Here is a 24225-nt window from a genome sequence, read left to right as displayed (position 1 = left end):
TCTTCCATAGCTTGAAGTATTACATCCCTAGCATCACACTTGGTAGGCTCTACGTGGGATAATGGTTGGGAATTGGTAATTGCATAAATACTCTGGTTGAAAAATACTCTGGCTAAATATAATTTAAATGTATGTTGGCCAGCCAACAATTTCCCGTTATTTATTCCACAGTTTTGACATCGCACTCCCAATCAAAACTTTATTTCTTTCGTACGGGCTTCAAGGTTGGCAATTGAGTTTGTTGGCAAGTGCTCGGAAAGCGGCCAATTCGAACGTAGGGTCAACGTTGGCAATTGTCTAGAGTACTGTTTCCCACTGTTGAGTATTACTGTCTGTGCAGATACGAATTTACTATGGAATAATTCAAAAAAGATAAGCCTCTTTCTTATGTATAACTTCATTTTATAACAAACAACTACAAAAGAAATAAAGATGCACAAAATCGTGAAATGATGTGAGAACTTAATAGTCACATGTTAACTTCATAGGTATCACAAGTTCCATTCAAAATCAATTTATGTGTATCGTTAATTAATTCAGTGCTTTACTGTTTTGAAAGTTCAGGTAGCAGCACTAGAAGATAGTCATTTTGCCCTTCAAGGTAATGTTTGTTCTCCTCCATTTCACTCTATCTATGTTCATGCTTGAAATCCCCTCTTGTCCGTTCTAAATGGATAACTAAAAATAAAAATTTCAATATGAAACACAAGGGGAAGTAAAACGAATGACACAAATATATATATATATATATATATATATATATATATATATATATAAGGCTAAAATCTAGAACCTCTCTTCTCTATAATAATCTACCATTAACTGTTCAACATGCAAAATATCTAATGTGTACAGATGATATGGGAGACTAGAATTCGATTTTCGGCATATCCTTATGTGATTTTGATCTATATTAAGCTCTTGATCCACGTCTCATATAATTTCTATACTGAAAATATACTTCAAGCCACAAAAGAATCAGTAATCAACAACAAACAAATAAATATTAAAACTATGTCATGTAGGGTTTTATAAATTCAAGAATAAAGGTCTCTCTTCAGTACAAAAACAAAGTAATATTTGGACATCAGGTATTACATTTAACATTAGGGAAAACAATTCTTCTAATGTATCTGTAAAATAGAAGTTCGTTCAGCCTTATTTTCACATGAGTATACCGACACTCAAATGTCTTTTATAATACTCGTTGAACGCATATCATACGATTCTGAAACTATACATAAATCAAATTAGGAACAAAACAGTTCAAAACCAAGCGGATATTTTTGTTGAGAAAGGAAGCTACGTCTGAGGTTATTAAGGTCACCGAGAGAGAAACCGATCAAAGGTCATTATGGCAGTTACAAGTGGAGGGTTTCTGTAGAAAGGGACCACATTACAATGCTGCTGCCTTGTAACAGATCCTAAGAAGTGTTCTTAACCGAGGTGGAGAGAGAGAGTGCAGCGGATACCTGAGTGAAATACTCAGATGTTGTAACAGGACAACATGTGCTCCCTCAAACGTCAATTAACTTCTTATGTTGATTGGAATATAAGTATTTACATAGATCTCATATTACAGGGTCTCCTATTTGCAGTTTATCCAGTTTGAGTAGTAATAATGATATAGCAAAATTTGAATTGCACTTATGTGGAAAAATGATAATATGTATTAGGAAATAATCAAGTGATTCAAATTTTGCGAACGTGAATCCCGAAGTCCTCTCGAAATTACCCTAATACAGAGAAATTACACAATTTCGACCTGCTAGCACGAGGAAAATGCCATAGAAGGAAGAAATTTAGTATAACAAGTTTCCTCGTGTGATTCTGAGTAATGTAGAATTGGATACTTATGAGGCTATAAGTGATAGATTTGCATATTTTAAACAGGTTTGTTCTAAAGAAACTTCGTCGTATAGTTGTAAGGTAGATGGTAATAACGAAATAAATAAATTGTGATCAGACTGAACTATGCAGAAAGAATATGAGACTGCTATAAGATTATTGAAATCGAAAAAAAACTCATGTAAAGTACGTTTATTTCACCACATATCTTTAAAGAATGTGCAGAAATATTTAGATATCCTTTATGTATTTTATATAAATAATTTAATTATTAAAAACAATGTTTTTCTGATATGTGGAAAATATTTAATGATGGAAATGAAATGATTGAAAGTTACGGACTTATTTGAATTATTTGTGCTCCTATTACAATCTTTAAAATTATTATGTACTCGTGTATCTATTGGTATATTAAAAGTTTTATTTGTCGAAGTCAACACGGTCTTATAAGTGGCAGATCAACAGTTACAAATTCGATAAACTTCACTCAAGATATACGTATATACGAATTACTGGAGAGACAAAAAGGAATTGACACTCTTTACTTTGATTTTGCAAAAGCCTTTCATAAAGTACATAAATCATAATATATTGTTGAATAAGTATCAAATTTCGTACTTGAATATTCATTTGTAAAACCAGTTGCATATCTTAAAGACAGAAAACAGTATGTTAAGTGCGATAAATTTAAATTCTGTTTTTATAATCTTAACTCTGAAATGCCACAAGGCTAAAATCTAGGACCTCTCTTCTCTATAATGTATGTGAACGATCTACCATTAGCTGTTAAACATACAAAATAGCCCCTATCTAATGTGTACAGATGATGTAAAGATTTATGAAGAAATTCAAAATGATTAACATGTACGAAAATCACAAGAAGATATAAATAGTGTATTTTCTGGAGTGTCAAAAATGAAATTAAATTTGAAAATGTGCTATTATTTAAATATTTTCAAATATTAAAACTGACGTAAAAGGTAAAATGTAAATATTGAAGGTGCTGAACTGGAAAGAAAATATCAATGCAAGGATCTCGGTTTAACATTCAGTCATAATTCGTATGCCATTTAAAAAGCATAGGTATTGACAAATTGCCAGTGAAGTTTATAGAATCTTAGGTTTTGTGAAGTTTATAGAATCTTAGGTTTTGTTATATGAAACACACAAAATGTTTACGATGTCCGTACAATTTCTTTGTTACACAATAATCTGAAATATGCTTCTATCGGTTGGTGTCCAATATAAAATACGTATAATAGAACAGAAAACATTCAAAAGAAAATGCTTAAATATATCTATTTTAATAACTGTAATAAATCAGCTTATTTAGATAGGATACCTCACGATCAATTATTAGCATGTTTTACCTATGAGTCACCAACAAAAGATGAGAAGCATTGCAGTTAATATTCTTATATAAATTAATTAAGGGACTCCTAGATAATGGTGCACTCTTGGAAAATATACAAATTAAAGCATAACCATGTAATCTAAGAACACATACTTAATAGTACTAAGCAAAATACCAAGAACTGTTTTCCACAAAAATTTGCCTTTGTATCGTATTAGTACTATTACTTACAACAGAGCAGTACAAAGGCGTAGTGAGTTAGACTTTGCACTTGCATTTTCGAAATTTCTTGTATTAATAAAATTATGTATGTCAATAATAGCATGTACAGACAACATATAATGGTATGAGTATGTATTTCTGTAGCACTTGATATATATGACTATATGGATTTTGATCTTCGACACATTTTTTTTCTCTTAATATTTTAATTTTACTTTTTTCTTTCTCATTTTTCTTTTTAACATGAACTGAATGATTGTATGTAGGATTTCTGTAATTGGGGAGGAGAGTATTCCCTCTTGAACTTGAACAAATAAATAAATTTCATTCTATCCAACTAAATCATCTGATAAATAAATAACTCCTCATCATACAATTGATTCATCACTGTATACGTTGGGTTTTCCAGTCCCCCCCCCCCTACAGTCTTTATTCCAATATTTCATTCATTATCATCATTACCGTCTCCTTTAACCTCGGAGCATAAACTTGGGATGCTAAATTAAGATTTCCATAAAAACAGTTGTAAAGACGGCTATCTAGATGGTGCCTCAGATAGAGAAAATGTCGATACATTAGCGATATTAATTCCATCTGACGATGCCCCATGAAGCCAAGTTTTGTAAACCCTGAATACTTCACGACGCCCCCACTCCCGGTTCCTTCCCATGAAAAAGACAAAATATTTGATGTAGTGTTTGTGAAGTTTGCTAAAGCCAGAGCTAAAGCATTACAAGTGGTATTTTATTTACAATTTCACAGTTTATTTATGTCTGCAGTTTGCACTCTTCATCCTTCAGGTTGGGTACCATTGTTTTAAACAATAATCCCCATTCCAGTTGATTTAATTTATTTATTTTGACTAGCAGCGTTCACCCCGCTTCGCTGCGGTCACCCCGGAACGCAATAAACTTTGTTACTTAGATAATTTTTACTTTTTCGCTTTCAAGTGATTTATAGCGCCTGTCAGTTATGTTAACCCGCCGAGTCACAGGGTCATGCGGGTTGCATATAAATACGTTTATTTTTATACCTATGATGAACTAATAACAAAGGATTTGTACGTATGGACACCTGAATGGTCAATTATCTCAAGACACTGGTAATTGAAAATTAAAGTGATATGATAAAAACCATCTAGGGTCCACATCCTAACAACCCCCCAAAAATGAAAGAAATCGGTTCAGCCGTATTAGCGTGATGAGCGGACAAAGGATTTTTTTTACGTATTGACACCTGATTGGTCAATTATCTCAAGACACTGGTAATTGAAAATTAAAGTGATATGATAAAAACCATCTAGGGTCCAAATCCTAACAACCCCCCAAAAATGAAAGAAATCGGTTCAGCCGTATTAGCGTGATGAGCGGACAAAGGATTTTGTGCGTTCTCTTTTATATATATAGATACGTTTTGAGTAGAATCAAAGCTTCTGGAATCGGTAGAATATCATAAAGTTGTTAGGTGATTAACCACTGACACGTATCGAGATCACTTAAATTAGATTATCATACGTCAGCATCTATGCATACGTAATCATTTTTTGAGTAAAAATTGATTACTCTATTGTCATATTTAAATGCTTAAACCTAGGTAATCGTTATTCTATTTCTTATTATTGTGCTTACTATGTGCTTTCAGCACATTTCTCAGTTAATATTCATATAAGGAGTTAGCTACGTAGAAGTGTGTCCGCATTTTATCATTTCAGAATATGGTAATCCTACATTTTAACCTACTACACAAGGGGTGACTGAAAAGTTTTGAGCCTAACATAGAAAATGAGAATCTAGAATAGAATAATTATATGTATTAGAGTAGTACAATCTTTGATAGTAATGTCTTTCAAGCTCTTGGTTTTAAGTAATTTCTTTTGTCTTTTACAAGCTCTTGAAGTGAGTCAGATGGCAGAAGTTGGGAAAATGGAAAAAATTAAGTTCAGATCAGTCATCAAGTATCTGCAATTAAAATTAATGTCGGCGTCTGAGATCCACCAGGATATGGTCAATACCGTAAGTGAATCTGCCCCTTCATATTTCACCATCAAAAGATGGGTGCAGAATTCAAGCGTGGTAGGCAGTGTTGAAGATGAACCGAGATCTGGGAGACCATCAAATGCTACCACTACGGAAAACATTGTCCTGGTACTTGATATGAATGTGGAAGATCGACGATTGTCAACTCGACAGATAACAGACAGGCTGAAAATATAAAAACGAGCAGAACATATTGTGAAGAATAGGCTCGGTTTATCAAAAGTTTCTGCTCAACGGGGCTCACGTCTTCTGACTCCCGAACAAAAACGCATCGGTACCTTCTATGCATGGACAATTTGAAACTGTTAGAACATGATGTGGACGATTTTCTCTGTCGATTCACTATGGATGAGTGTTGGGTTAACCATTATCAGCCAGAAACAAAACAACAATCCAAACAATAGAAACACCCCTTCTCCCCTATCCCGAAGAAGGCAGAAGTGATCCTCTCTGCTGACAAAGTGAGAGTCTCTGTTTTTTGGGATTCCCAAGGTGTGATATTCATTGATTACTTGCAAAGGGGTCATACCACCACAGGACAATACTATAGTGACCTTTTGAAAGAACTTCTAGTGCAAATTCAAGAAAAAGGGCCACAAATGATGTCCAGAGGCGTTCTCTGTCATCATGACAAGGGTCCCGGCCACACATCAGCAGTTGGCATGGCTACTATTCACGAATGCGGCTTTGAACTCGTTCCTCATCCACCCTATTCTCTAGATCTGGCCCCCTAAGAATTCCACTTGTTCCCTAATCTTAAAAAGGCTCTAGCAGGACGATGTTTCGCAAGGGATAATGACGTCATGACAGCCGTGGAGGAGTTTCTGTAGTCACAACCTAAGGATTTTTTTTACTGGAATAAGAGCACTGCAGCACCATTGGAACAAGTGTGTTGCTGTTCAAGAGGGTTATGTTGAAAACGAAAGGTATTGCCAAATCTGAACTTCTTATAGTTTCCTCTAGGCTCAAAATTTTTCAGTCACCCCTCGTGTAAACAAAAGAATAATTAGTATTGCAAAAACATATTATAAAATAATTATAATAAAAATTATTATTATTATTATTATTATTATTATTATTATTATTATTATTATTATTATTATTATTATTATTATTATTATTATTATTATTATTATTATTATAACAGCTACGTTTTGAAGCATATTGCATTCAATAGTGAAAACACTTGTATTGGATGTTATATTCCTTCCATTGATGTCATAATCCTAATATTGTACACTCTGCAGTGATAAAATTTCAAAGCAGAGCTCCTCTAGAATCTATGCATGAACATATGTAATTTTGTTATTAATCATTCATTTAAAAAAATATATAATCAACCTAGGAAAAAAGTATTATAAAACAAAACTGTTTTTCTAGTAAGTCATTATTTATATTATAACAATAGCTTAATTTAATTTCTATAGTAACCTTATTTAATATATAATAGAAACGAAAGGTATAAATTCGCAATTACATAAAAATACAGTACTATACAAGGATGTTATAAAATAGAGGATCTGCCCATATGTATCTTCAACCTATTAAACCAAGGAAGCCAAAAAAAACAACCGAGCATCGGCAATCTGATTGGCTACTCTCGTTTCTTGCATCGTCTGATTGGCTACTTTCGTTTCCGCCATGATTGTTGGCTCAAAACATTGCGATCCTATTGGGCAGAGTGGGCAGAGTAGGGGTGGTGAAACTGTGACGTATGGCTTCAGGATTTTGTTGTAAGGGCAGATCCTATATTTTATAAGATCCTTGGTGCTATATTCTCAAGTTTCGTCTTTTAAATGTTTTTGGAAAGAGATTTTTAAATAAGACGGTAAGTATGATGCATCTTTTCATTTGAAATCGAGATTGACTGTAACAGATTTTAACCTGAAAATTTATATATGTAATATCTGATGAATATATACTCAATTTCAAAGATGAAAAAGTTTACTGCAGTGTATTAATGAAAACATAATTAGGAAGTCATCAATTCTTAAATAATAATTCAATTTTAGCCATGCAATATACTAACCGAAAATGCATAAATGTATATTTATAAGTAAAAAAGAAAAATGATTTTTCCTTGCATGATTCCCGTAATCCATTAAATTAAAAATATTCTCCAAATGCTAATTATCAAGTGTCCCATAATTCTGGGACCGTGTAGAACAACCAATTGTATTTCTTTTCTTTCTTTGCAGGTATTCCTACGGATTAAGTTGTGTCCTTAAGTGATGAGTAATGCATTCAAGATGCTGCTTGTTTGGAACCGCAGTTAGAGAAGACGATCAAGAAACTGGTTGATTACACTCACAAGTAAACGTTCGGATAGGGGCAGAAAAACATGACTTTTTCTACATTGATTGTACCCAACATATCAAAGTAACTGTTCGTGCAATCTTTTGCAGTTCGACCGCCATCCGTTTGGCACAAAATTGTATTTAAAATTTTAGCACTTAAGACTTTCTCCCAGCAGAATCATAGGTGTTTAATTACACGCATATAACTCAAGCCCTAATTAAAATAGAAACAACATTATGCCTGATTTAAATTGTATTGTACTGTTAAGTGACCTTTTCTTTAGTACAAGCTTAGTTTGAAAACTGTCAAAAGCAAGAAAAGAACAGATGTCAGTTTTGAAAATTTTCTGATAAAGATGTTCTTTTCCTGATTTTATTAGCTTATAACTTAGTAACATTGCTTCGGAGACAAACATACAGAAAAATTTGAGGCATTCTCCATTACATTTCAAATATACTGCGTCAATGTTGCCTTCATTGCTCCAAAAGTACCTGGGAAAAATACAGTATTGTTTCACTTCTGAACGAGTAGAAAATTGAATTGAGCAAAGTGTAAGATAACGAGCATTCATACACGTACTGATTGGAGACTATTGTGCTGCCAAAATGTCTTAAGCCGTGGCAAAAATACGAACTAAAGCTCACACCCTCACACACCCACGCATTGAGCCAATAAGGGTTCAGCTGTTGCTAAGCGAGAGAAAGCGAGTGGAATTCCTTCAGCCGATAGCAGCGCTTGCAACGGAAGACTAGGAATCAAGTCAATGTGGTATATTTATAGATACAATGTACACCCCAACTGAATTACAATTAAGTGGTCTTTCCTAAGCAAGAAAATAACAGGAAAGTTTTGAAATTTTCCCGACGAAAATGTTCGTTTCTTGATTTTATTCGATTATAACTTAAAAACAACACGTATTACACGCCTAATAATTGTGTATACAACGACATAACTTACATTTAAATTGTTGATGCAAGAAAAAAAATCTCACTTCCAGCCACCGCCTCTCCCATACTCTACCCAGGCAATTTGCACGAAAATAGTTAATATAGTGCAAAAATTCTATATTTTTCCTAAAGTACCATAAAGCTATCAACACAAAATTTACAAGATACAGATCCTAATTGTCTATAAAAGACTATACCCTAATTGTCTTATGTGTCACACAGACATGACCTCCAAGTACTAATTGATTAACTTGTGAATCAGGGATTCTTTTTTTAAAAAAATCAAAATGTCCTCTATTACTACTTGTTTTTCGTACATTGTGTCCAAGCATAAGAAAACCCACTTAACTGAATTCAAGCGAGGTATAGATTGTAACTGCCAAATGTATAAAAGAACAATATCTTCCACTTAACTAAATTCAATTTTCTATTTTTTATATTATGAGTGAGAACGTACTGTATTCTTTTCTCAGGTACTATTGAAGTTAGGAACACATCATTCACATAATGTATTTGAAATATAATGTTGTATGCTTCAATTCGTTTCTGTTATGTAGCTCGTCTCCAAAGCTATGTTACCAATTTACAGTTAGAAACCTAACATTTCTGTCGGGAATTTTCAAAATTTTCGTTATTTCCCTCTTTTTGGGAGTATTCAAACTAAATTTATACTGAACGAAGGGTAACTTAATTACAATTCAAATTAGATCTAACTGGTATTAGGACTTGAAATATGCTTCTAAGTAAAATCAGTAATTTTATCAGAAGAAAATCTTATAAGGGATTTTATTAGAATTTTTAAATACATTTTTTCTGCCAGACCATTCGATATGCTTAATAAAATCAAAGAAAAAAATAAGTATTTTTCTTCTTCATCTGAACGTTTGCTTGTCAGATTAACTGTCAATTACACATAGTTATATGAGGAAAAGCATCAAGAAATGAGTGTGTCCGAATCTGTGATCAGGAAACCTCGCAGTAGGCTATTAGGTCATCAATAGAGAAGATAGCTTGCAATGTCCTGGCATCGTCTCTAAAAGCCCAAAGAAGTAATTTGCATTGCTGAGTTGAAATCCCTAAAAACTTATTCTTTAAAACAATAAATGACATCCGTAAACTATTAGAAAGGAGAGATCTACACATGTCTGGATTTGCAATTTCTACACATTGGATTCGTCGACGAGGACCAATTGAGTGGCCACGCGAAGTACCCTACTAACATGGCCCTCTTTGAAGATCTAAAGCCTGGCTCATCTTAGAGAGTGTAGGGACCTACTGTGTTAAAGTTATGTCGAAACTACTGCAGACATTCTTCGTTCTGTAAACAGAAAGAGAAAAAAAAACATGTGATCCTTTACCTAAATCTATTGTCAACGACTCTCGTATTGAACACGGTTTATGAACATTTTCCCTACAGTTCTATGGTTGTAGGGCACTGTATGTATGTATTTCAAATCGCATTTTTTAAGTTTATGATTCTGAGAATAGACTATTGAGTTGCTGCTTCGAAACAACGAGTCAACACACAGCTAGATGTGTTTCGAAATATCGACTCTATACGTCGCACTATTTTCGCCTTACACCATACAACCTTTCTTCCATTTGGCAGGTGCGTGAATCCTGATTCGTGTATTCCTACTGTTTATTGTGAAAAGTCGATAATGTGCACTTAGAAATATTTATTTGGATTATGAAACTGAGTTGAGTTGTTTGAATGGAAATTAAATAGACTTTCTTAAGGTTATTACGAGTTTCATGCAAGAAATTTAAATTATTTTAAAGATACTTACATATCAATTTTAACGTCAGCATAAGACAGAATCCCACAACAACACTCAGAAGTTTCAAAAGCCCAGCAAGGTGAGTATCAGATCTTTCTCTCTGCAACACTTCAAAACATACAACATATATAAGCGTTCCTCCCGCTATGCCTTGAAGTATGGCAGCTGCTTCCTCTTCAATCATAGTGTCGCTGCCAATTTTCTGAATCACAGCCATTCCAATCACAGTTCCAACTGGAGACATTATACTGAAAGTCGTCATATACAAACTAATTATAGTAAATCGGGTGCCTGCCACAACTAGATTAATTCCAATGCAGAAGGATATAATATACTTATGGGCTGCTACGGACAAATACATGAAAAGCACATCAGTTGTTGTCGGTTGCAATCCCACTGCCATACCTTCAAAGATATCATGAAATGTTAGAGCACAAATTGTAAGTAGTCCTTTCAGAGAACCAGTGACAGATTTTGTGTCAGGCTGCGCTATATGGGTCGGTCCTTCGTGAGTATGTTCAAGAAAATGGCCATGCTCATGCTCGTGCGGAATATCAACATATCTTGACGAGAAACTGGTTTTACTTAATTTTGTAATAATCTGTGTTTCAACAGTACGGGGCAATTGAATATATTCTATATTCATATTGTCCTTACCTTGTCCTGGTGAATAGGTTATGTTGGTTTGAGTTCCTCGAGAATGTCTGTCCGTCAATACATTAGCAGATCTTACATTTTCTGGATGCCAATCAAGTTTCGTTTTTTTATCCACTGCTGCAGAAGGTTCAGATTTAGTGTGAAGTTGCTTTCTTTCTAACAATTCATTAGCTGATTTATTTATTAACGAATCCTTGCGAGTGCCAGAAGAATTAGGCAACAATTTCCTCCAAGAAGGCCTTAGTCGATCTGGTCGTGAATGTCGATCTAAAGAAAACACCGAGACTGCAGTACGAATACTCTCCTCTTTTTTCGTAGCTTTACCCTTGCGTGAAAACGAAAATTTTGGTTTATTGTTTTGGGGTTTATCAGATTTTAAAGAAGAGGCAGATTTTCGTTTCATTTCTCTAACAGTGTACTTCTCAATCATCATATGCACTATTTCGTCTAAAGTATAAACAATAAAAAACCCTGAACAGATAAGTATCTCACCCAATGGTAACGTAGTGTCCTGAAAAATTCCAAACTTTCTAAGTCTTTCCAGGTCAAGACGCATTTCCGGAAGAATATGTAAAAAAGTCACCCCTAACAGAGTTCCTCCACTAAAACACACTATTCCAGACAAAAGTGCGTGCGTCATTGAAGAATCGAAGGTGAATTTGGCACGAGCACACTTTGCAAGGAAATACGGTAGCACTCCAAAGCCAAATGTAAAAGCAGCAATGGCTATTACAGCAAGAATTTTCGCTATAATCAAGTTCATTATTCCTTATTTTGTTTCACTAATGAAAATGTTAAGATTCATCAATTCACGATTACCGTTCTTTTTCTGTTTTGTTACTTGTGTTAACTTGCTGTAGTTTACACAACATAACAAAACGAATTAGGAATGGCTGGCCAATCAACAATACTCAAAGAAGTACAAAACATCAAATCTGAAAAAGAAGCAGTAAAAGTGCTGTGAGTTTCATTACATTTTATGGAAATAAAAATATTAAACTTTTAATAGACATAAACATAATATACTCTGTTGTAGAACTACAAATTGAATTTCACTTGTGATCAATTGAAATTCTAGAGAATATATTAAAGCTAGGCTGAACTTGCTACTACATGCAGCCTAACAGCAGTTTTTGTGTCCTGGCCCGCTGAAGATATAGTTCAAACTTCTATAAATTATATATTTCTTATGTACAACAATTATCTATAAGGTACTCAGACAGTCATTTTCTTTGAATCAGTTTCAGACCTCTATCTGCAACGTACAGCATATAAGGTTCGCCCACCACAAAAGTCAACAGCCAAAAGGACTTACGTATGTGGTACTCTTAACTCAAAACTTTGTCTGAACTCACAATGCGAAATAATCTATGCTTGCTTTGGTATTTTATACAAGTTATCGGAAAAACGAAATTTCTTTTGCTTCTACAAGATACTATTTTTGTTCAAAAATTTAAAGTTCTCTCAAGAATATTCTGTCCAGAAATTTAATATTATTCACTTATTTGGACAATGAACATTCCCATCTTTTTAGATTGAATTTAAATTTCTTTCTTGTATTAGCACGGTTCAAGGTACTTTACAGAAGTGTCAAACATAAAGAAAAATAATAATAATTATACACAAACTCAATATTCAATCTTCTCACAGCAGTTTCAAAATAATTGATTTTAAAAATTTGTTCAAATTTACACATGGTATACACCAGTGGTGTCCAATTATAATGAGCCTGAGGGCCATAACCGTCTTTACTAGTAAGGTGGAGGGCCGCAGCTAATAATAATAATAATAATAATAATAATAATAATAATAATAATAATAATAATAATAATAATAATAATAATAATAATAATAATAATATTATTATTATTATTATTATTATTATTATTATTATTATTATTATTATTATTATTATTATTATTATTATTATTATTATTAAACTGCAGAAGTAAAATATTTTAAAAAATATATTTGAAATATTACGTACCTTTTCAATGTGACTAATGAGGGTGACTAGCAGCGTTTACAAGGGCTGGGGTATCTACATACATTCCTCTTGTTGTAAAAGATATAACCCGCAGAAGATGTAAAAGAGAAGAATCTCCAAGTCAGCTTCCGGAGCGATTCTTTACAATTTTCATGGTGGAAAATTCACTTTCACACAGATAAGTACTACCAAACATTGACACTATTTTCCGACACAACTCACAAATGTTAGGGAAACGTTTGTTAGAAAATAGCCTGAAAAATCTACTCTTTTCTTTGTTCTTGTCTGAAAGAATGGGTCAGCCTGAAGGTCACAAAATTCGAGCTGAAAGTTTGAAGGATGTTCTTTGATGTCTATTGTCAATGGATTAATAAATAATGCAGTGTCATTTTTTAGTTTGTCAAAATCTGAGAATCTCGCATTAAATCAATTCGTGATACTCTCGATGTCTCTACAGAACTCAGAAAAATTAAATGCTTCCTTTTCAAAATCTAATGTCAGACGATTGCAACTTGAAAGTATGCTAAATTGTGTTTATCACAAGAAGTGGTGTATTTCTTGCGCGCTATGGCTTCTAGGCAAGGTTCGAGGAAGAAAGGGTCTGATTTAAAAAGCTAGATCAAATATATATTCGTTCATTGAAGTAATCGTCCCTTTCAGCAACGATTACAGTGTTGCCGTGGATCCCAGTGCCTTTTTGTTGTATAGAAGCGCTAAATGCATGCCTTATTCCGAAAGAAGAGTGGAAACATTAACAGAATGAATAAATATAAATTAAAATATTATCAGTTATAACAATCGTAAATCATGAAAGCTTTGTGGGCCGCAGAAAATGGTTTGGCGGGCCGCATGCAGCCCGCGGGCCGCCATTTGTACAGCCCTGGTATACACTATTCCAGAATTGTTTCTGAGTTTCTTTCAGATGTATACGTAACACTCGCCTTTTCATCATAGATCGACCTAGAGCTACATTCCATATCAGCCTTCGTAAAATTTGCTGATTACAACGCAACGCAATAATAATAATAATAATAATAATAATAATAATAATAATAATAATAATAATAATAATAATAATAATAATAATAATAATAATAATAATAACTAAATAAATAAATAAATAAATAAATAAATGAAAATGAAAAAAAAACATTATAACTCCTATGCGAATTACCACAAATTTTGAGTTATGTTGATGCAAAACGCTACGAAATTAGGCCTCTAGACTGTTAATAATTAAAACATAAAAATGTATACTGAGTGAGCAGAGCATCCAATCTCTCCCCACTAGTCTACTGGCTAGCTTACACGTATTTCTTGTACGTGTTCCCGTGGTCGATTCTCAGTGGGAAAGAATTGAACGCATTACGGTGGTTTGAACTCCACATTAACCTATAGATTCATGTCTTATGTAGCATTGTTATTGAAAAGGAAGGTAAAACTTCAACAACTAATCACAGACTTTAAAAGCTATATAAAAAACGGGATCGTACGCGAGTTCTAGGTCATCAAAATTGAGATTTGGTTTGGGGGAGGGGATTTTAATTTATATTTAAAATTATATATATATATATATATATATATATATATATATATATATATATGTGGAATGAACTTGTTAGTTTGAGGCATAAAAAGTAAATGATGATGAGACGATTTATAAGCAAGGTTGTAAATGCACTGCCAACTTATTATTAAGATTAAGAAACTATATAGGGTTCAGTTCTGTATGCAAAAGAAAGTTATAACCAGAAATTACGCAAAAGTATGCATGGGTGAACTGTAACATCATATTTCTAAGCCTTCATATCCGGCACATGTTGCTATTTTCTTAAATTGACTATTTATATTCTTTTTGTTTGTATGACAAAAATAAATGTTTTGTGTTTAAGTCTTCAGTTCCAAACAATTTCCAACTCTATTTGAGGATGTTCGAGTGATTCACATAACACACTCAAGTAGTTCCAGTTCTACAAAACATATCGATCGTACAGTTCTTCTGTTTTCCAGATTTCCTATAAATGGACAAAAGCCTCTTTGGAACTGAACAACTCATATAGGTAGGATATTTTTAAGCACTATACGGTGTTGGTTTCCAACAAGTTATCAAAGCATCAGCGAGTCTTTCTTGAAAGTTGCAATAATCAGCCAGTGCTTCATTTAGTCTTTGCAATAGAAACGTGGAGGGGATATCGCCAGGGGGCAGGGGGCCAACCTCAGTCAGTTATTCGAGTGACAAAAATAATTTAAGCTATTATTTATATATTCCTGGAAGTGTATAGTAAACTCATGATATACCTATCATAGTCTGGGTTCTGGCTGCCCCCAGGTTTTACCTTCTAAATCCGCCACTGCCGACAACTATTAGGCTGACTGTGAACTATTGGGAGCATAACTGACAGACTAAGGTGTATCTTGATTTTGCAATAAGGATACTTACACTCGGTATGGCGTATTTACGATTTTGTTTCAAGGGGGCTTTGCTAACTTTCGGAGGAAGGGGGATTTGCCTGAAAATGTAAAAATTCTGCAAGATATTTCATATACTTTACTAAGTAAGTAAGATTTCGGGGGAGCTTAAGCCCGGAAGCCCCCCTAAATACGCCACTGCTTACACTTATTCATTGCTTCTAAAAGCAACGAAAACGACCCACGCTAGTCTTGACCTCTAAATACTCATAAAAATATGTAATATTCATCTTACGAGTAACATTTCATTTTCTGGACACATTACAAAGAAAACTTGTTTGAAGATCAAGGCCTTGTTAATTCAGATGTTTATATATACTACTTGTACTTATTTCAAGTCTTATAAACTTAATATTTTTTTTTTTTTTTTTAAAAAAAGGACAATATTAGGTAATAGCTGTTTACTGTCGAGAGTTTTGAAGTACATGCTCAGCGAAAAACCTGTGCGAGTATTTTTTTAGGCTCTGTATATTAAGTTTAAACTCAATAAATACCGCATATAATGAAATAAGGCCACTTTTTTTCTTTCTTTTAGTACGCTGATACGAAATTTATTTATTTATTTATTTATTTATTTATTTTTTAATGTTAGTAAACGAGCAAACCAACCTGAATGTATCCAAATGACGTAATTCTGTTGCAGTCTACTTTATCTGCAGAATCACGCTAAAACGTGAAATGTACAGCCAGCATTTCACATTAGTTGGACCGAGGCAAAAGAGCTAGAAAGTGTGTCGCATTGAGTAACTTAACTAATCTTTCCAGCCGTAAAGATTCAGCCGCACAAGCAGGAGAAAGAAAAAGTGAAGATGATATTTGATGAGATGGGAGATTTTTTGGGAAAACCTGTTCCAAAATCAGGCCAGGGCAACGATCCTTTGTTTGGTTAGTAAGGTTTCAAAGTTCACGACAACGTACGTACACTATCGTTTATTTTACGTTTATATATATAATAAGAGAAAGGAACAACATTTTCTCTTAAAAATTATACTTATTAGAAAGTGATCCTTCCTACTCCATTTATCATTGTTCCGAAGTATGTATGAATGAATCCGGTGTTTGGGTTCACAGAATGAATAAGTAAAATTCTGCTCACGTTGCTTTCTCTACTGACGTAACAATGTTGATTGATTGCTTAAATTCTGTTGTACGCAAAAGGAAGGGACCACCACGGTAGCCAGTCCAATGGTAGATTATTAACTTCTACTTAGTGAAAACAGTACGAAGTTCAATCACTGACCACATTACAGTAATTGATTGATAAATTGCTGCTTATGAGTTTTCTATAGCACTTCTCTTCATATTCGTTCACCTGTATTTTCTTTCACGATCCTTCATCCTCATGTGCTATCTGCTACTGAAAAATGCATTTAAAAGAACAAAAAAAGTATCTGCATGTCTATCTTATTATACCCCTAACTCTCAAAAGAAATTATTTGGCGTATGAAGTCATTTCCATCGTATTCGTATCGAGCAAGAAGTAAAGTTCATTAAGAAAAAAAAAATTATAAATTATATCAAATCTTTCTCGTACACATACGATATAACATGCTTTTCTTTTACATATATACACAATACGGTTAATTAAATAAAAAACTTATTTTACAGAGAACTTATTCTCACAATTTCGATTTATGAAAAAAGTTATCGGAAGCCTTTCTAGAAGTAAAAATACCAACTGTGCTCTTGTGCTTCGGGTCATTGTTACAGTAATACAGAGTTAGCATAAATGATTCATTGAGTTACAAAGCGTTGTGTATTTAGAAGTATAAGACCTACAAACATGAGTAATACATGAAAAGAAACATACACTCACCAGTGGCGTCGCCTAATGCAGTTCATAAGAGCACATGAACCACCAAATATTGTGCGTTGTATGTTGTACCTTAAGACACTTAATAATATTTAGAGAATTATATTATCATTTTGTTACTTTCTTTTGTTTTCCTTTCTCTAACGTTAATGCAACCAGTTCTCCTTTGCTTATATGCATTCTATGATCATCACACCACGTTCACAACAGGGCTGTGGACCTGATTGGCTACTCTGTGTGTATACAGAAAGGAAGCGGAGGCAGCGGAGCAGAGGAACTGCGGTTTCCCGACGTTCAAAAGATTTGAACGTGCAGCGTTGACACCTATTTTGACTAATTTCCAGTAGTATAGTGTGAACTTTAAACAGAATCAAAGAATAAACTTCTGTAATTGAAAATAAAACATAGCAGTATATAGCTCATTCTCTCAATCTGCATTTCTTTTTGTCTTAGTTTTTTATAATAAAAAATAAACTAATGGAACAAACAAAATTACGGCTTTCCGAGATAGTACATAGGGGGATGAGAGATTCAGAATTGTTCCGCAGAGATTCTTAAGTTAACGCAGAATAAAATTCCATTTCAATTTATTGTCAAGTCTTTTCAATTATTTATTTATTTTATACATATATATACATATAATCTCATATTTTTCTTTTGGGTACGGTTTTCCTGACTAAATAAACTTAATATTTGTAAGAAAGGCGAATAGCTTAAGAAAACATGAGAAAACCTGAAGGAACTGAATTTCCTACTTCAGCATTATGTTTAATATCTTACGTGCGGAATAGAGAAAGACGACTGTTGTTATTTGCAGTAACGTCTTTCAGCTGTAACATTTCTGAAAAAATTGTGACATTGTTTGGAGGGAGGGTGTCGTTACTTACTTTACTTCGGAAGTTGATACGCCGAGGCATGATTCTCTTAATGCATATCAAAGTGGCAAAAATGAGAACGTGTTGTGTGGTGATATAATGATTGATTTATAAATATGTTTGCTAGTATTTATTATTTATTTTCCATAGGTTCCAGTTATGTATTGCTTGAATTATTGGTAGACGCTCGACCGTTTTTAAAATTATAGTTTATACCCACCCTTATATCTCCATTATATCCCTGAATAAGAAAGATGTGCGCTGAACTATAAAAATATTAGATGGGTATACGCCGTATACTCATGTATACCTTCCATTATATTCTTGATAAGTTCATGGTATTAGGTTTACCTAAAATACTCTTTCAATACTAGTGACTTTAAGGCCTGTTTAACACGGAAGAATTTTTCGGAAAGTTTCTTGTAGCAAAATTCTTATCAATAATTATTGTGGAGAATTCTGTTGAGAACCGCAAAGTACTGTATGCTATTTAGTGCTTTGATGGATTGTGAAAGAGAAATTGAAAACATAATCGACCAAAGTTAGTTATCATCAGGAGGTGAAAATTGAAATGTGTCGAAATTTCAAAGTTGATTTGAAGCAATAAATGGCTGATGTTTTGCTTTCCTTGCCTGTTATTTGAAAGGAACTAACAGTGGACCTGAATTGTGTAATATACAGGGACATCTGATTGAAAACGTAAAGAAGCATGAGATCTGTAAGAAACATGTTACAGACATAATGTTGAATTTAACTAGTGTGAGCACCAGGGCGTATTCACGCAGCCGGATCTGGATCCACCATCAAAACTTCGTAGCTCGACATATAATTGTACACTTTCATATAAAAAAAAACTATAATTGTTTAATAGAGAAATGATTGATGAATCATAAAGATTATAGACCTTACACTTCATCTATACTCTTTCTTTTCTAATAAATCTTTTTTTTTTTAATAGTATAAATGAGAGAGCTTAAGAATTATCTGTTTTTCGGACTGTAGAACTACAGCGAGTCAATAGTACATAGATCCTTACTTTACCATATTAAAGAATATAAAATTATTTAAAAAACGGCATAACTTACAAATGTCTCAGTACTTTAGCTATAAAACAATAGAGAAAAAGTAGTAAAGGGTAGACTTCAAAAGACTTATTGACAAGTTGGTTAGCAGAAGAACAACAAAATAGATTACATATACAAATGAAATGGAGCATTTGTTATGAATGGTTAGTCTTTATTATGAATAAATATATATGAACGAAATAATGAATGGTTACTTTATTTGATTTTATCAATTTGCTTATTTAAAATACTGAAAGTACTAACTGACACAGAAATTGTATTTTCTAATGGCTGTGAACTACCGAAAAATTACGTCACGAGATGCCACTAACACTCACTAAATGGCGCTACGTCTTCCGCGTGTACACATTAGAATGCAGGCCTGTGATGACAGTTTACAAGATGGCGGTAATGTATCAGAAAAGTTTGAGTGTGCTAGTCTACAATATGTTCATGTGTTGACATGACCTACCAGGTCTCCAGATCTCATACCACGTGGTTTCTTTCGGTGAGGTTGTGAAGAATACAGTTAGATGTAGATAAACTGCCAGCAACATTACAGTTTGCGTCATAGCCCCCCTTTGTGGGCACCCCTGTATATATAACTCACCTCAAAAATCAAATTCTATTCTCTTGTATATATTGAATATAGAAATAAACTGCTTCTGGAAGCATATATGACTGTTTTGCATTGTTAGAAGCATAGTAGATAATTATGACTGTAGAAAGGAAAGCTATGTTATGTAGACATGAATACAACTTAGATAGAATATACCGTATGTTACGTGTACTTGGTTACTAGCTCTTTTAAATGCATTACTTTTTTTTAGTAAAACCGTAAACTTTCATTTAAATACATGCTTTCCTATTTTAACTATTGTAATGTCCATGAAGTTAGCAGGCCACCTATGGCAGGCCAGACCTTCGACTTCACAATTGTAGTATTATAAAATTAATACCCGGTTTTCTGTACTATAGAAGAGATTTTAGAGGACACAATTCTCTGCATAAAATCTTCTTTACATTGATGAGTATTTCATTGTATGTATATGCTTAGTTATGTAGAAGCTTCTAATTAAACCTGTAAATGCATAAAATTAAACGGAGCTGCTATACTATTAATTTTTCTATTCCTGTCCTATATGATTTCGTAAATACATATTAATAGGGGGTCTATATAAAATCAAATGGAAAATATTGTAATATAATAAGAAAAGAACAGGATAAATTATATTAATAACAGAACATCCTTCAAAGTTCCGTTAAATTACTTCGATTTAGGGAGGAGTGACTTGGAGAGAGGGAATGGAATGTGTAAATGGTGTAGATGCAGCAGTGTCATTTCAGATATTGCTTGAGAGGGCAAATTTCTCCACCGACACTATCTTTTGTTAGTATCCTATATTAGTATACAGTTGATTAAACTATATGTACTACTGAAATTCGGGGGAGGGAGCAATTGCCCCTTGCCCTTCCCAAATGAAGCCTCAGTATAGATCCCTCATATTTTGGATGTATATAGTATTCTAGGTGGTGTAAAACAACAATATAGTAGGTTTCCATGAGATCATAATTGAATATTAAAACACTTGATGTTTTATGCAGTATAAGTAGGTGGCAAAATGAAAATTAAATTAAATTTCTGAGTTTTACGTCCCACGGTTATGCCGGTTAGGCTACAGGAGAAGATGATCATGAGAAATGAATGAAATAGTGTAAAATGTTGCATTAAGTTGGAATTCGAACACCGTAATATGTTCAAATAACAATGTTCTTTCCACCGGCAATCGAACCCGAGACCACACACGAGGGTGCACAAAAGGGTGTATATTAACTATAATAGTAAACCAACGAGAGGTCTATAAAAAAAGAAAAAGAAAAAAGAAAGAGATATCCAGCAAGTATGATACATCTAAATACACTTCAAAGTATTTTAACAACAAACCAGTGGAATCGTAGAATTTCGAATCATCAATTTGAAGAAAATTAAGAATGTTAACGATGGCCCCTTGGTAGCTTCTGTTCAGCCCGCAATATGATTACTAATTTCATGAAGGAAAAGAACATGGTTATTTGAAAGACTTGTATTAGATACAGACTGACAAATGAGCATTAAACTTCACTTCCGAGAAGGGTGTGCATCCTAGTTCGAACCAGAGTGTGAGAAACTTTAATCATTAATAAGCTTAGTATTACGCCAAAATCTTGTAAAATGTATCATTGTTACTTTTAATAAATTAGATAGGCCTTCCTCAAGTTTTCTTTCTTTGGGTCTCTCTTAAAAATACTTGCCCATCACTGTCTTAGGCCATAAGGGTAATCATAAAAGTAATTTAAAATATATTTATTTCCGACGTTTTTTCTGATGTAATGCTAACAATAAAAATCGGAAGATATCCGTCAGAAGATTTTATTTTTGACGTAATCTGAGGATTCTCTGAAGACGTAGAGCGAGTGAATGAGTAATATTACTCACATAGAACAAGACATACTCTGATTTTTTAGTTCAATCTAAGCCTGTCTAATATCGTTCAGCATTGTACAACGATTGCACTTACTGTTAGCATGAATATTTTGAAAATAATTTTAAGTGCAAATTATTATAACTTCGTATGTGGTCTTGATAAATTTTGATTTACGTCCTTATGCAACATCAAGATTATAAAGATTCTGATGTATTTTACTATTTATGTCGTATCTTAACAACACCGGAGGTCGAAACTAGTGTACTTGACGGGTATAGAGACAACTATGCAAATTCTGATATTTCAACAGGCACTTTCTCATATTATATTTCCTCTAAGAAATCATGATAAACAACTACATGAATTCCGAAGAGGGTTCATTTTTCCCAGAGCCATTTTTTCCTACAGTTCAAAGCTTGGGTTATTTTCTCCGGTGGTATTTTTCTAAGGACTATATTTTCCGGAGTCATTTTTTACAAGACATATTTTCCTACAATTATTTACCACATAACATTACTCCTTCACCATCCTTTCATACAAATGTAAGTATCATCTGAACGTAACGGTCGATAAAAACGGCATGACTAGAAGTACAAGCACTGTTTCTTCCAGGCATGCTCCTGGGGAAACTTTGTCCCCTAGGAGTAATGAAACTGCCCCCCGAGATCAGAGAAAATAAACTGCGATAATGTGTCACTAGGGTTGTCAAATCTGAAAAATAAAATTACCAGCACCCGCTCATCCTCATACTCCTCAAAACAGATTAAGAATTTGAGAATAATTGTATTTAAACCTTGAAATACATACTGTATTTAAGACTCACAAAAATACCGATCAGCCGATAAAATACCGGTCAGTTGGCAAATCTTACATGTCACTCTTGTAGAACACGTCCTTCAGCAAATAGTATCCCAGTGCAGCTCCCACACATTTTGTAGCCCCAGAAAAAAAATCTGGATGAGTGCCTGAGTATGTTATTAATCCTATATCTTCGTTTTTCATTTTAAACTTAGTAGCCTAGAAACAAATATAGGCAGAATTAATTCAGAAATATGAAATAAAAGAATAGAGTGAATTTAAAATTATGCTTACCATTTACTTCGTAAAGACCGTTAAGATACATCTTTCTTCTTCTAAGAGAATTTTCGGTTTAAGTGTTTTTAAATATTCAGTTTAATTAAAACCACTAGAAGAAACAAAGAGTATATTTAACTTGCTGCGTTGTATTGCTTTAATAACAACCGTTAATATACAACAATAAAATATTTTTTAATTCTAGTTATTATCCTACTCATGTAAAAAACATCAGTTTATTGTTGCTCTTAAACATTTACTGTTGCTCCTAAAATTATAACAGTATTAAAAAAAAATGTCTTGATTTTAGACTTTGTGTATAATGCTACTTTAACATACGTCTAGGAAAGTATAAATAATTATAGAAAGAAATTACTAATATATTTTCGTGAAAGAAATTCTTGTAAGATGTCATTAGTGGAGCCCGGATTTCTATGTAATTACATATTTTTTCCTTGATATGTACATTAGGGTGGCCCTTCTTTTACAACATTGTAATTTTTTTCGGGACACCCTTTCATTTGGTGCCATTTGTCGAAATACTATCCTGTGCAAAATTTCATCTCAATCGAATGAGGATAAATGGTGCCACAATGGGCCTAAAGTTTATGTTTATTTATTAGGAGCTTTTGAATTATCCAATAGATGGCAACACCTATAAAAATATAATAACAAGCACGTAGAAACGACATTTTCAAATTCTTTTCTGAAATTTTCAAGGAAAATATTAAGCGAAAGTGAATCACGAGTAGTATCACAAGTAGTGAGTGAAAGTGAATCAGGCTCTTATTCCAGTGAAGATCAATCACGAAAGAGTAAACTCTTCAAGGAATATATGGCTTTACCATCCATCTGGCATGATGATAAGCTCAGGGGAAACATAATATTTTTCTGGGGGAACTCCTTCGAGAAAAATAACAGCAAATTAGGTAAGTTCAAGACAGTCTTCTCTGCGTAAGATATTCTAGATGTTCAGCATAGCAATCCGAAGAACGCCATTGGCAGCGTCGTGTAGTTTTTCTTCAATGCGTTCATCTTATATACTGGTTTGAATTTAGTTTTGTCAATTCCAATTATGTTCAAAACTTGTTCCTCCAACTTGTTCAAACGATTGAAAATATAAATGTTTGGTTCGGAACGACCGGACTCGAAAACAACTTTTGAAACGAGTTCGTAAATGGGAAAAGTAAGTAATAAATGAATGTAGTTTCAGGTGGTTAAATAAACTTTACACACACACCCAGGGCCGTGCTGCGATACTAATGAGGGCGGTGGACAAGTCTACTAAAAGGGCACTCATACAAACAGCAATATATATATATCTATATATCTATA

General features: G+C 33.4%; 1 protein-coding gene across 1 annotated transcript; it reads right to left on the bottom strand.

Annotated features, from left to right (window-relative positions):
* Nucleotides 1-390: 390 nt before the first annotated feature.
* On the bottom strand, nucleotides 391-23057 carry LOC145695110 (uncharacterized). The gene is made up of 3 exons (XM_081772024.1): nucleotides 22909-23057; nucleotides 10496-12078; nucleotides 391-678 (listed from the first exon to the last, which is right to left on the bottom strand). The coding sequence occupies exons 2-3, from the start codon at nucleotides 11904-11906 to the stop codon at nucleotides 629-631; spliced, it is 1461 nt and encodes a 486-aa protein (XP_081628150.1). The 5' UTR covers nucleotides 11907-12078; nucleotides 22909-23057; the 3' UTR covers nucleotides 391-628.
* Nucleotides 23058-24225: the final 1168 nt, after the last annotated feature.

This window comes from Thermobia domestica, chromosome 1, assembly GCF_964235325.1.
Source record: "Thermobia domestica chromosome 1, izTheDome1.hap1.1, whole genome shotgun sequence".
In the NCBI taxonomy this organism is placed as follows: domain Eukaryota; kingdom Metazoa; phylum Arthropoda; class Insecta; order Zygentoma; family Lepismatidae; genus Thermobia; species Thermobia domestica.
This window is presented reverse-complemented; position numbering and strand designations above follow the sequence as displayed.

Coding starts and splice junctions, on each gene's coding strand:
- LOC145695110 (XM_081772024.1), bottom strand. CDS start 11,906: ATGAACTTGATTATAGCGAAAATTCTTGCTGTAATAGCCATTGCTGCT. Junction 679..10,495: donor GCTGACGTTAAAATTGATAT/GTAAGTATCTTT, acceptor TTTTATTTTTAG/TTATCCATTTAGAACGGACA.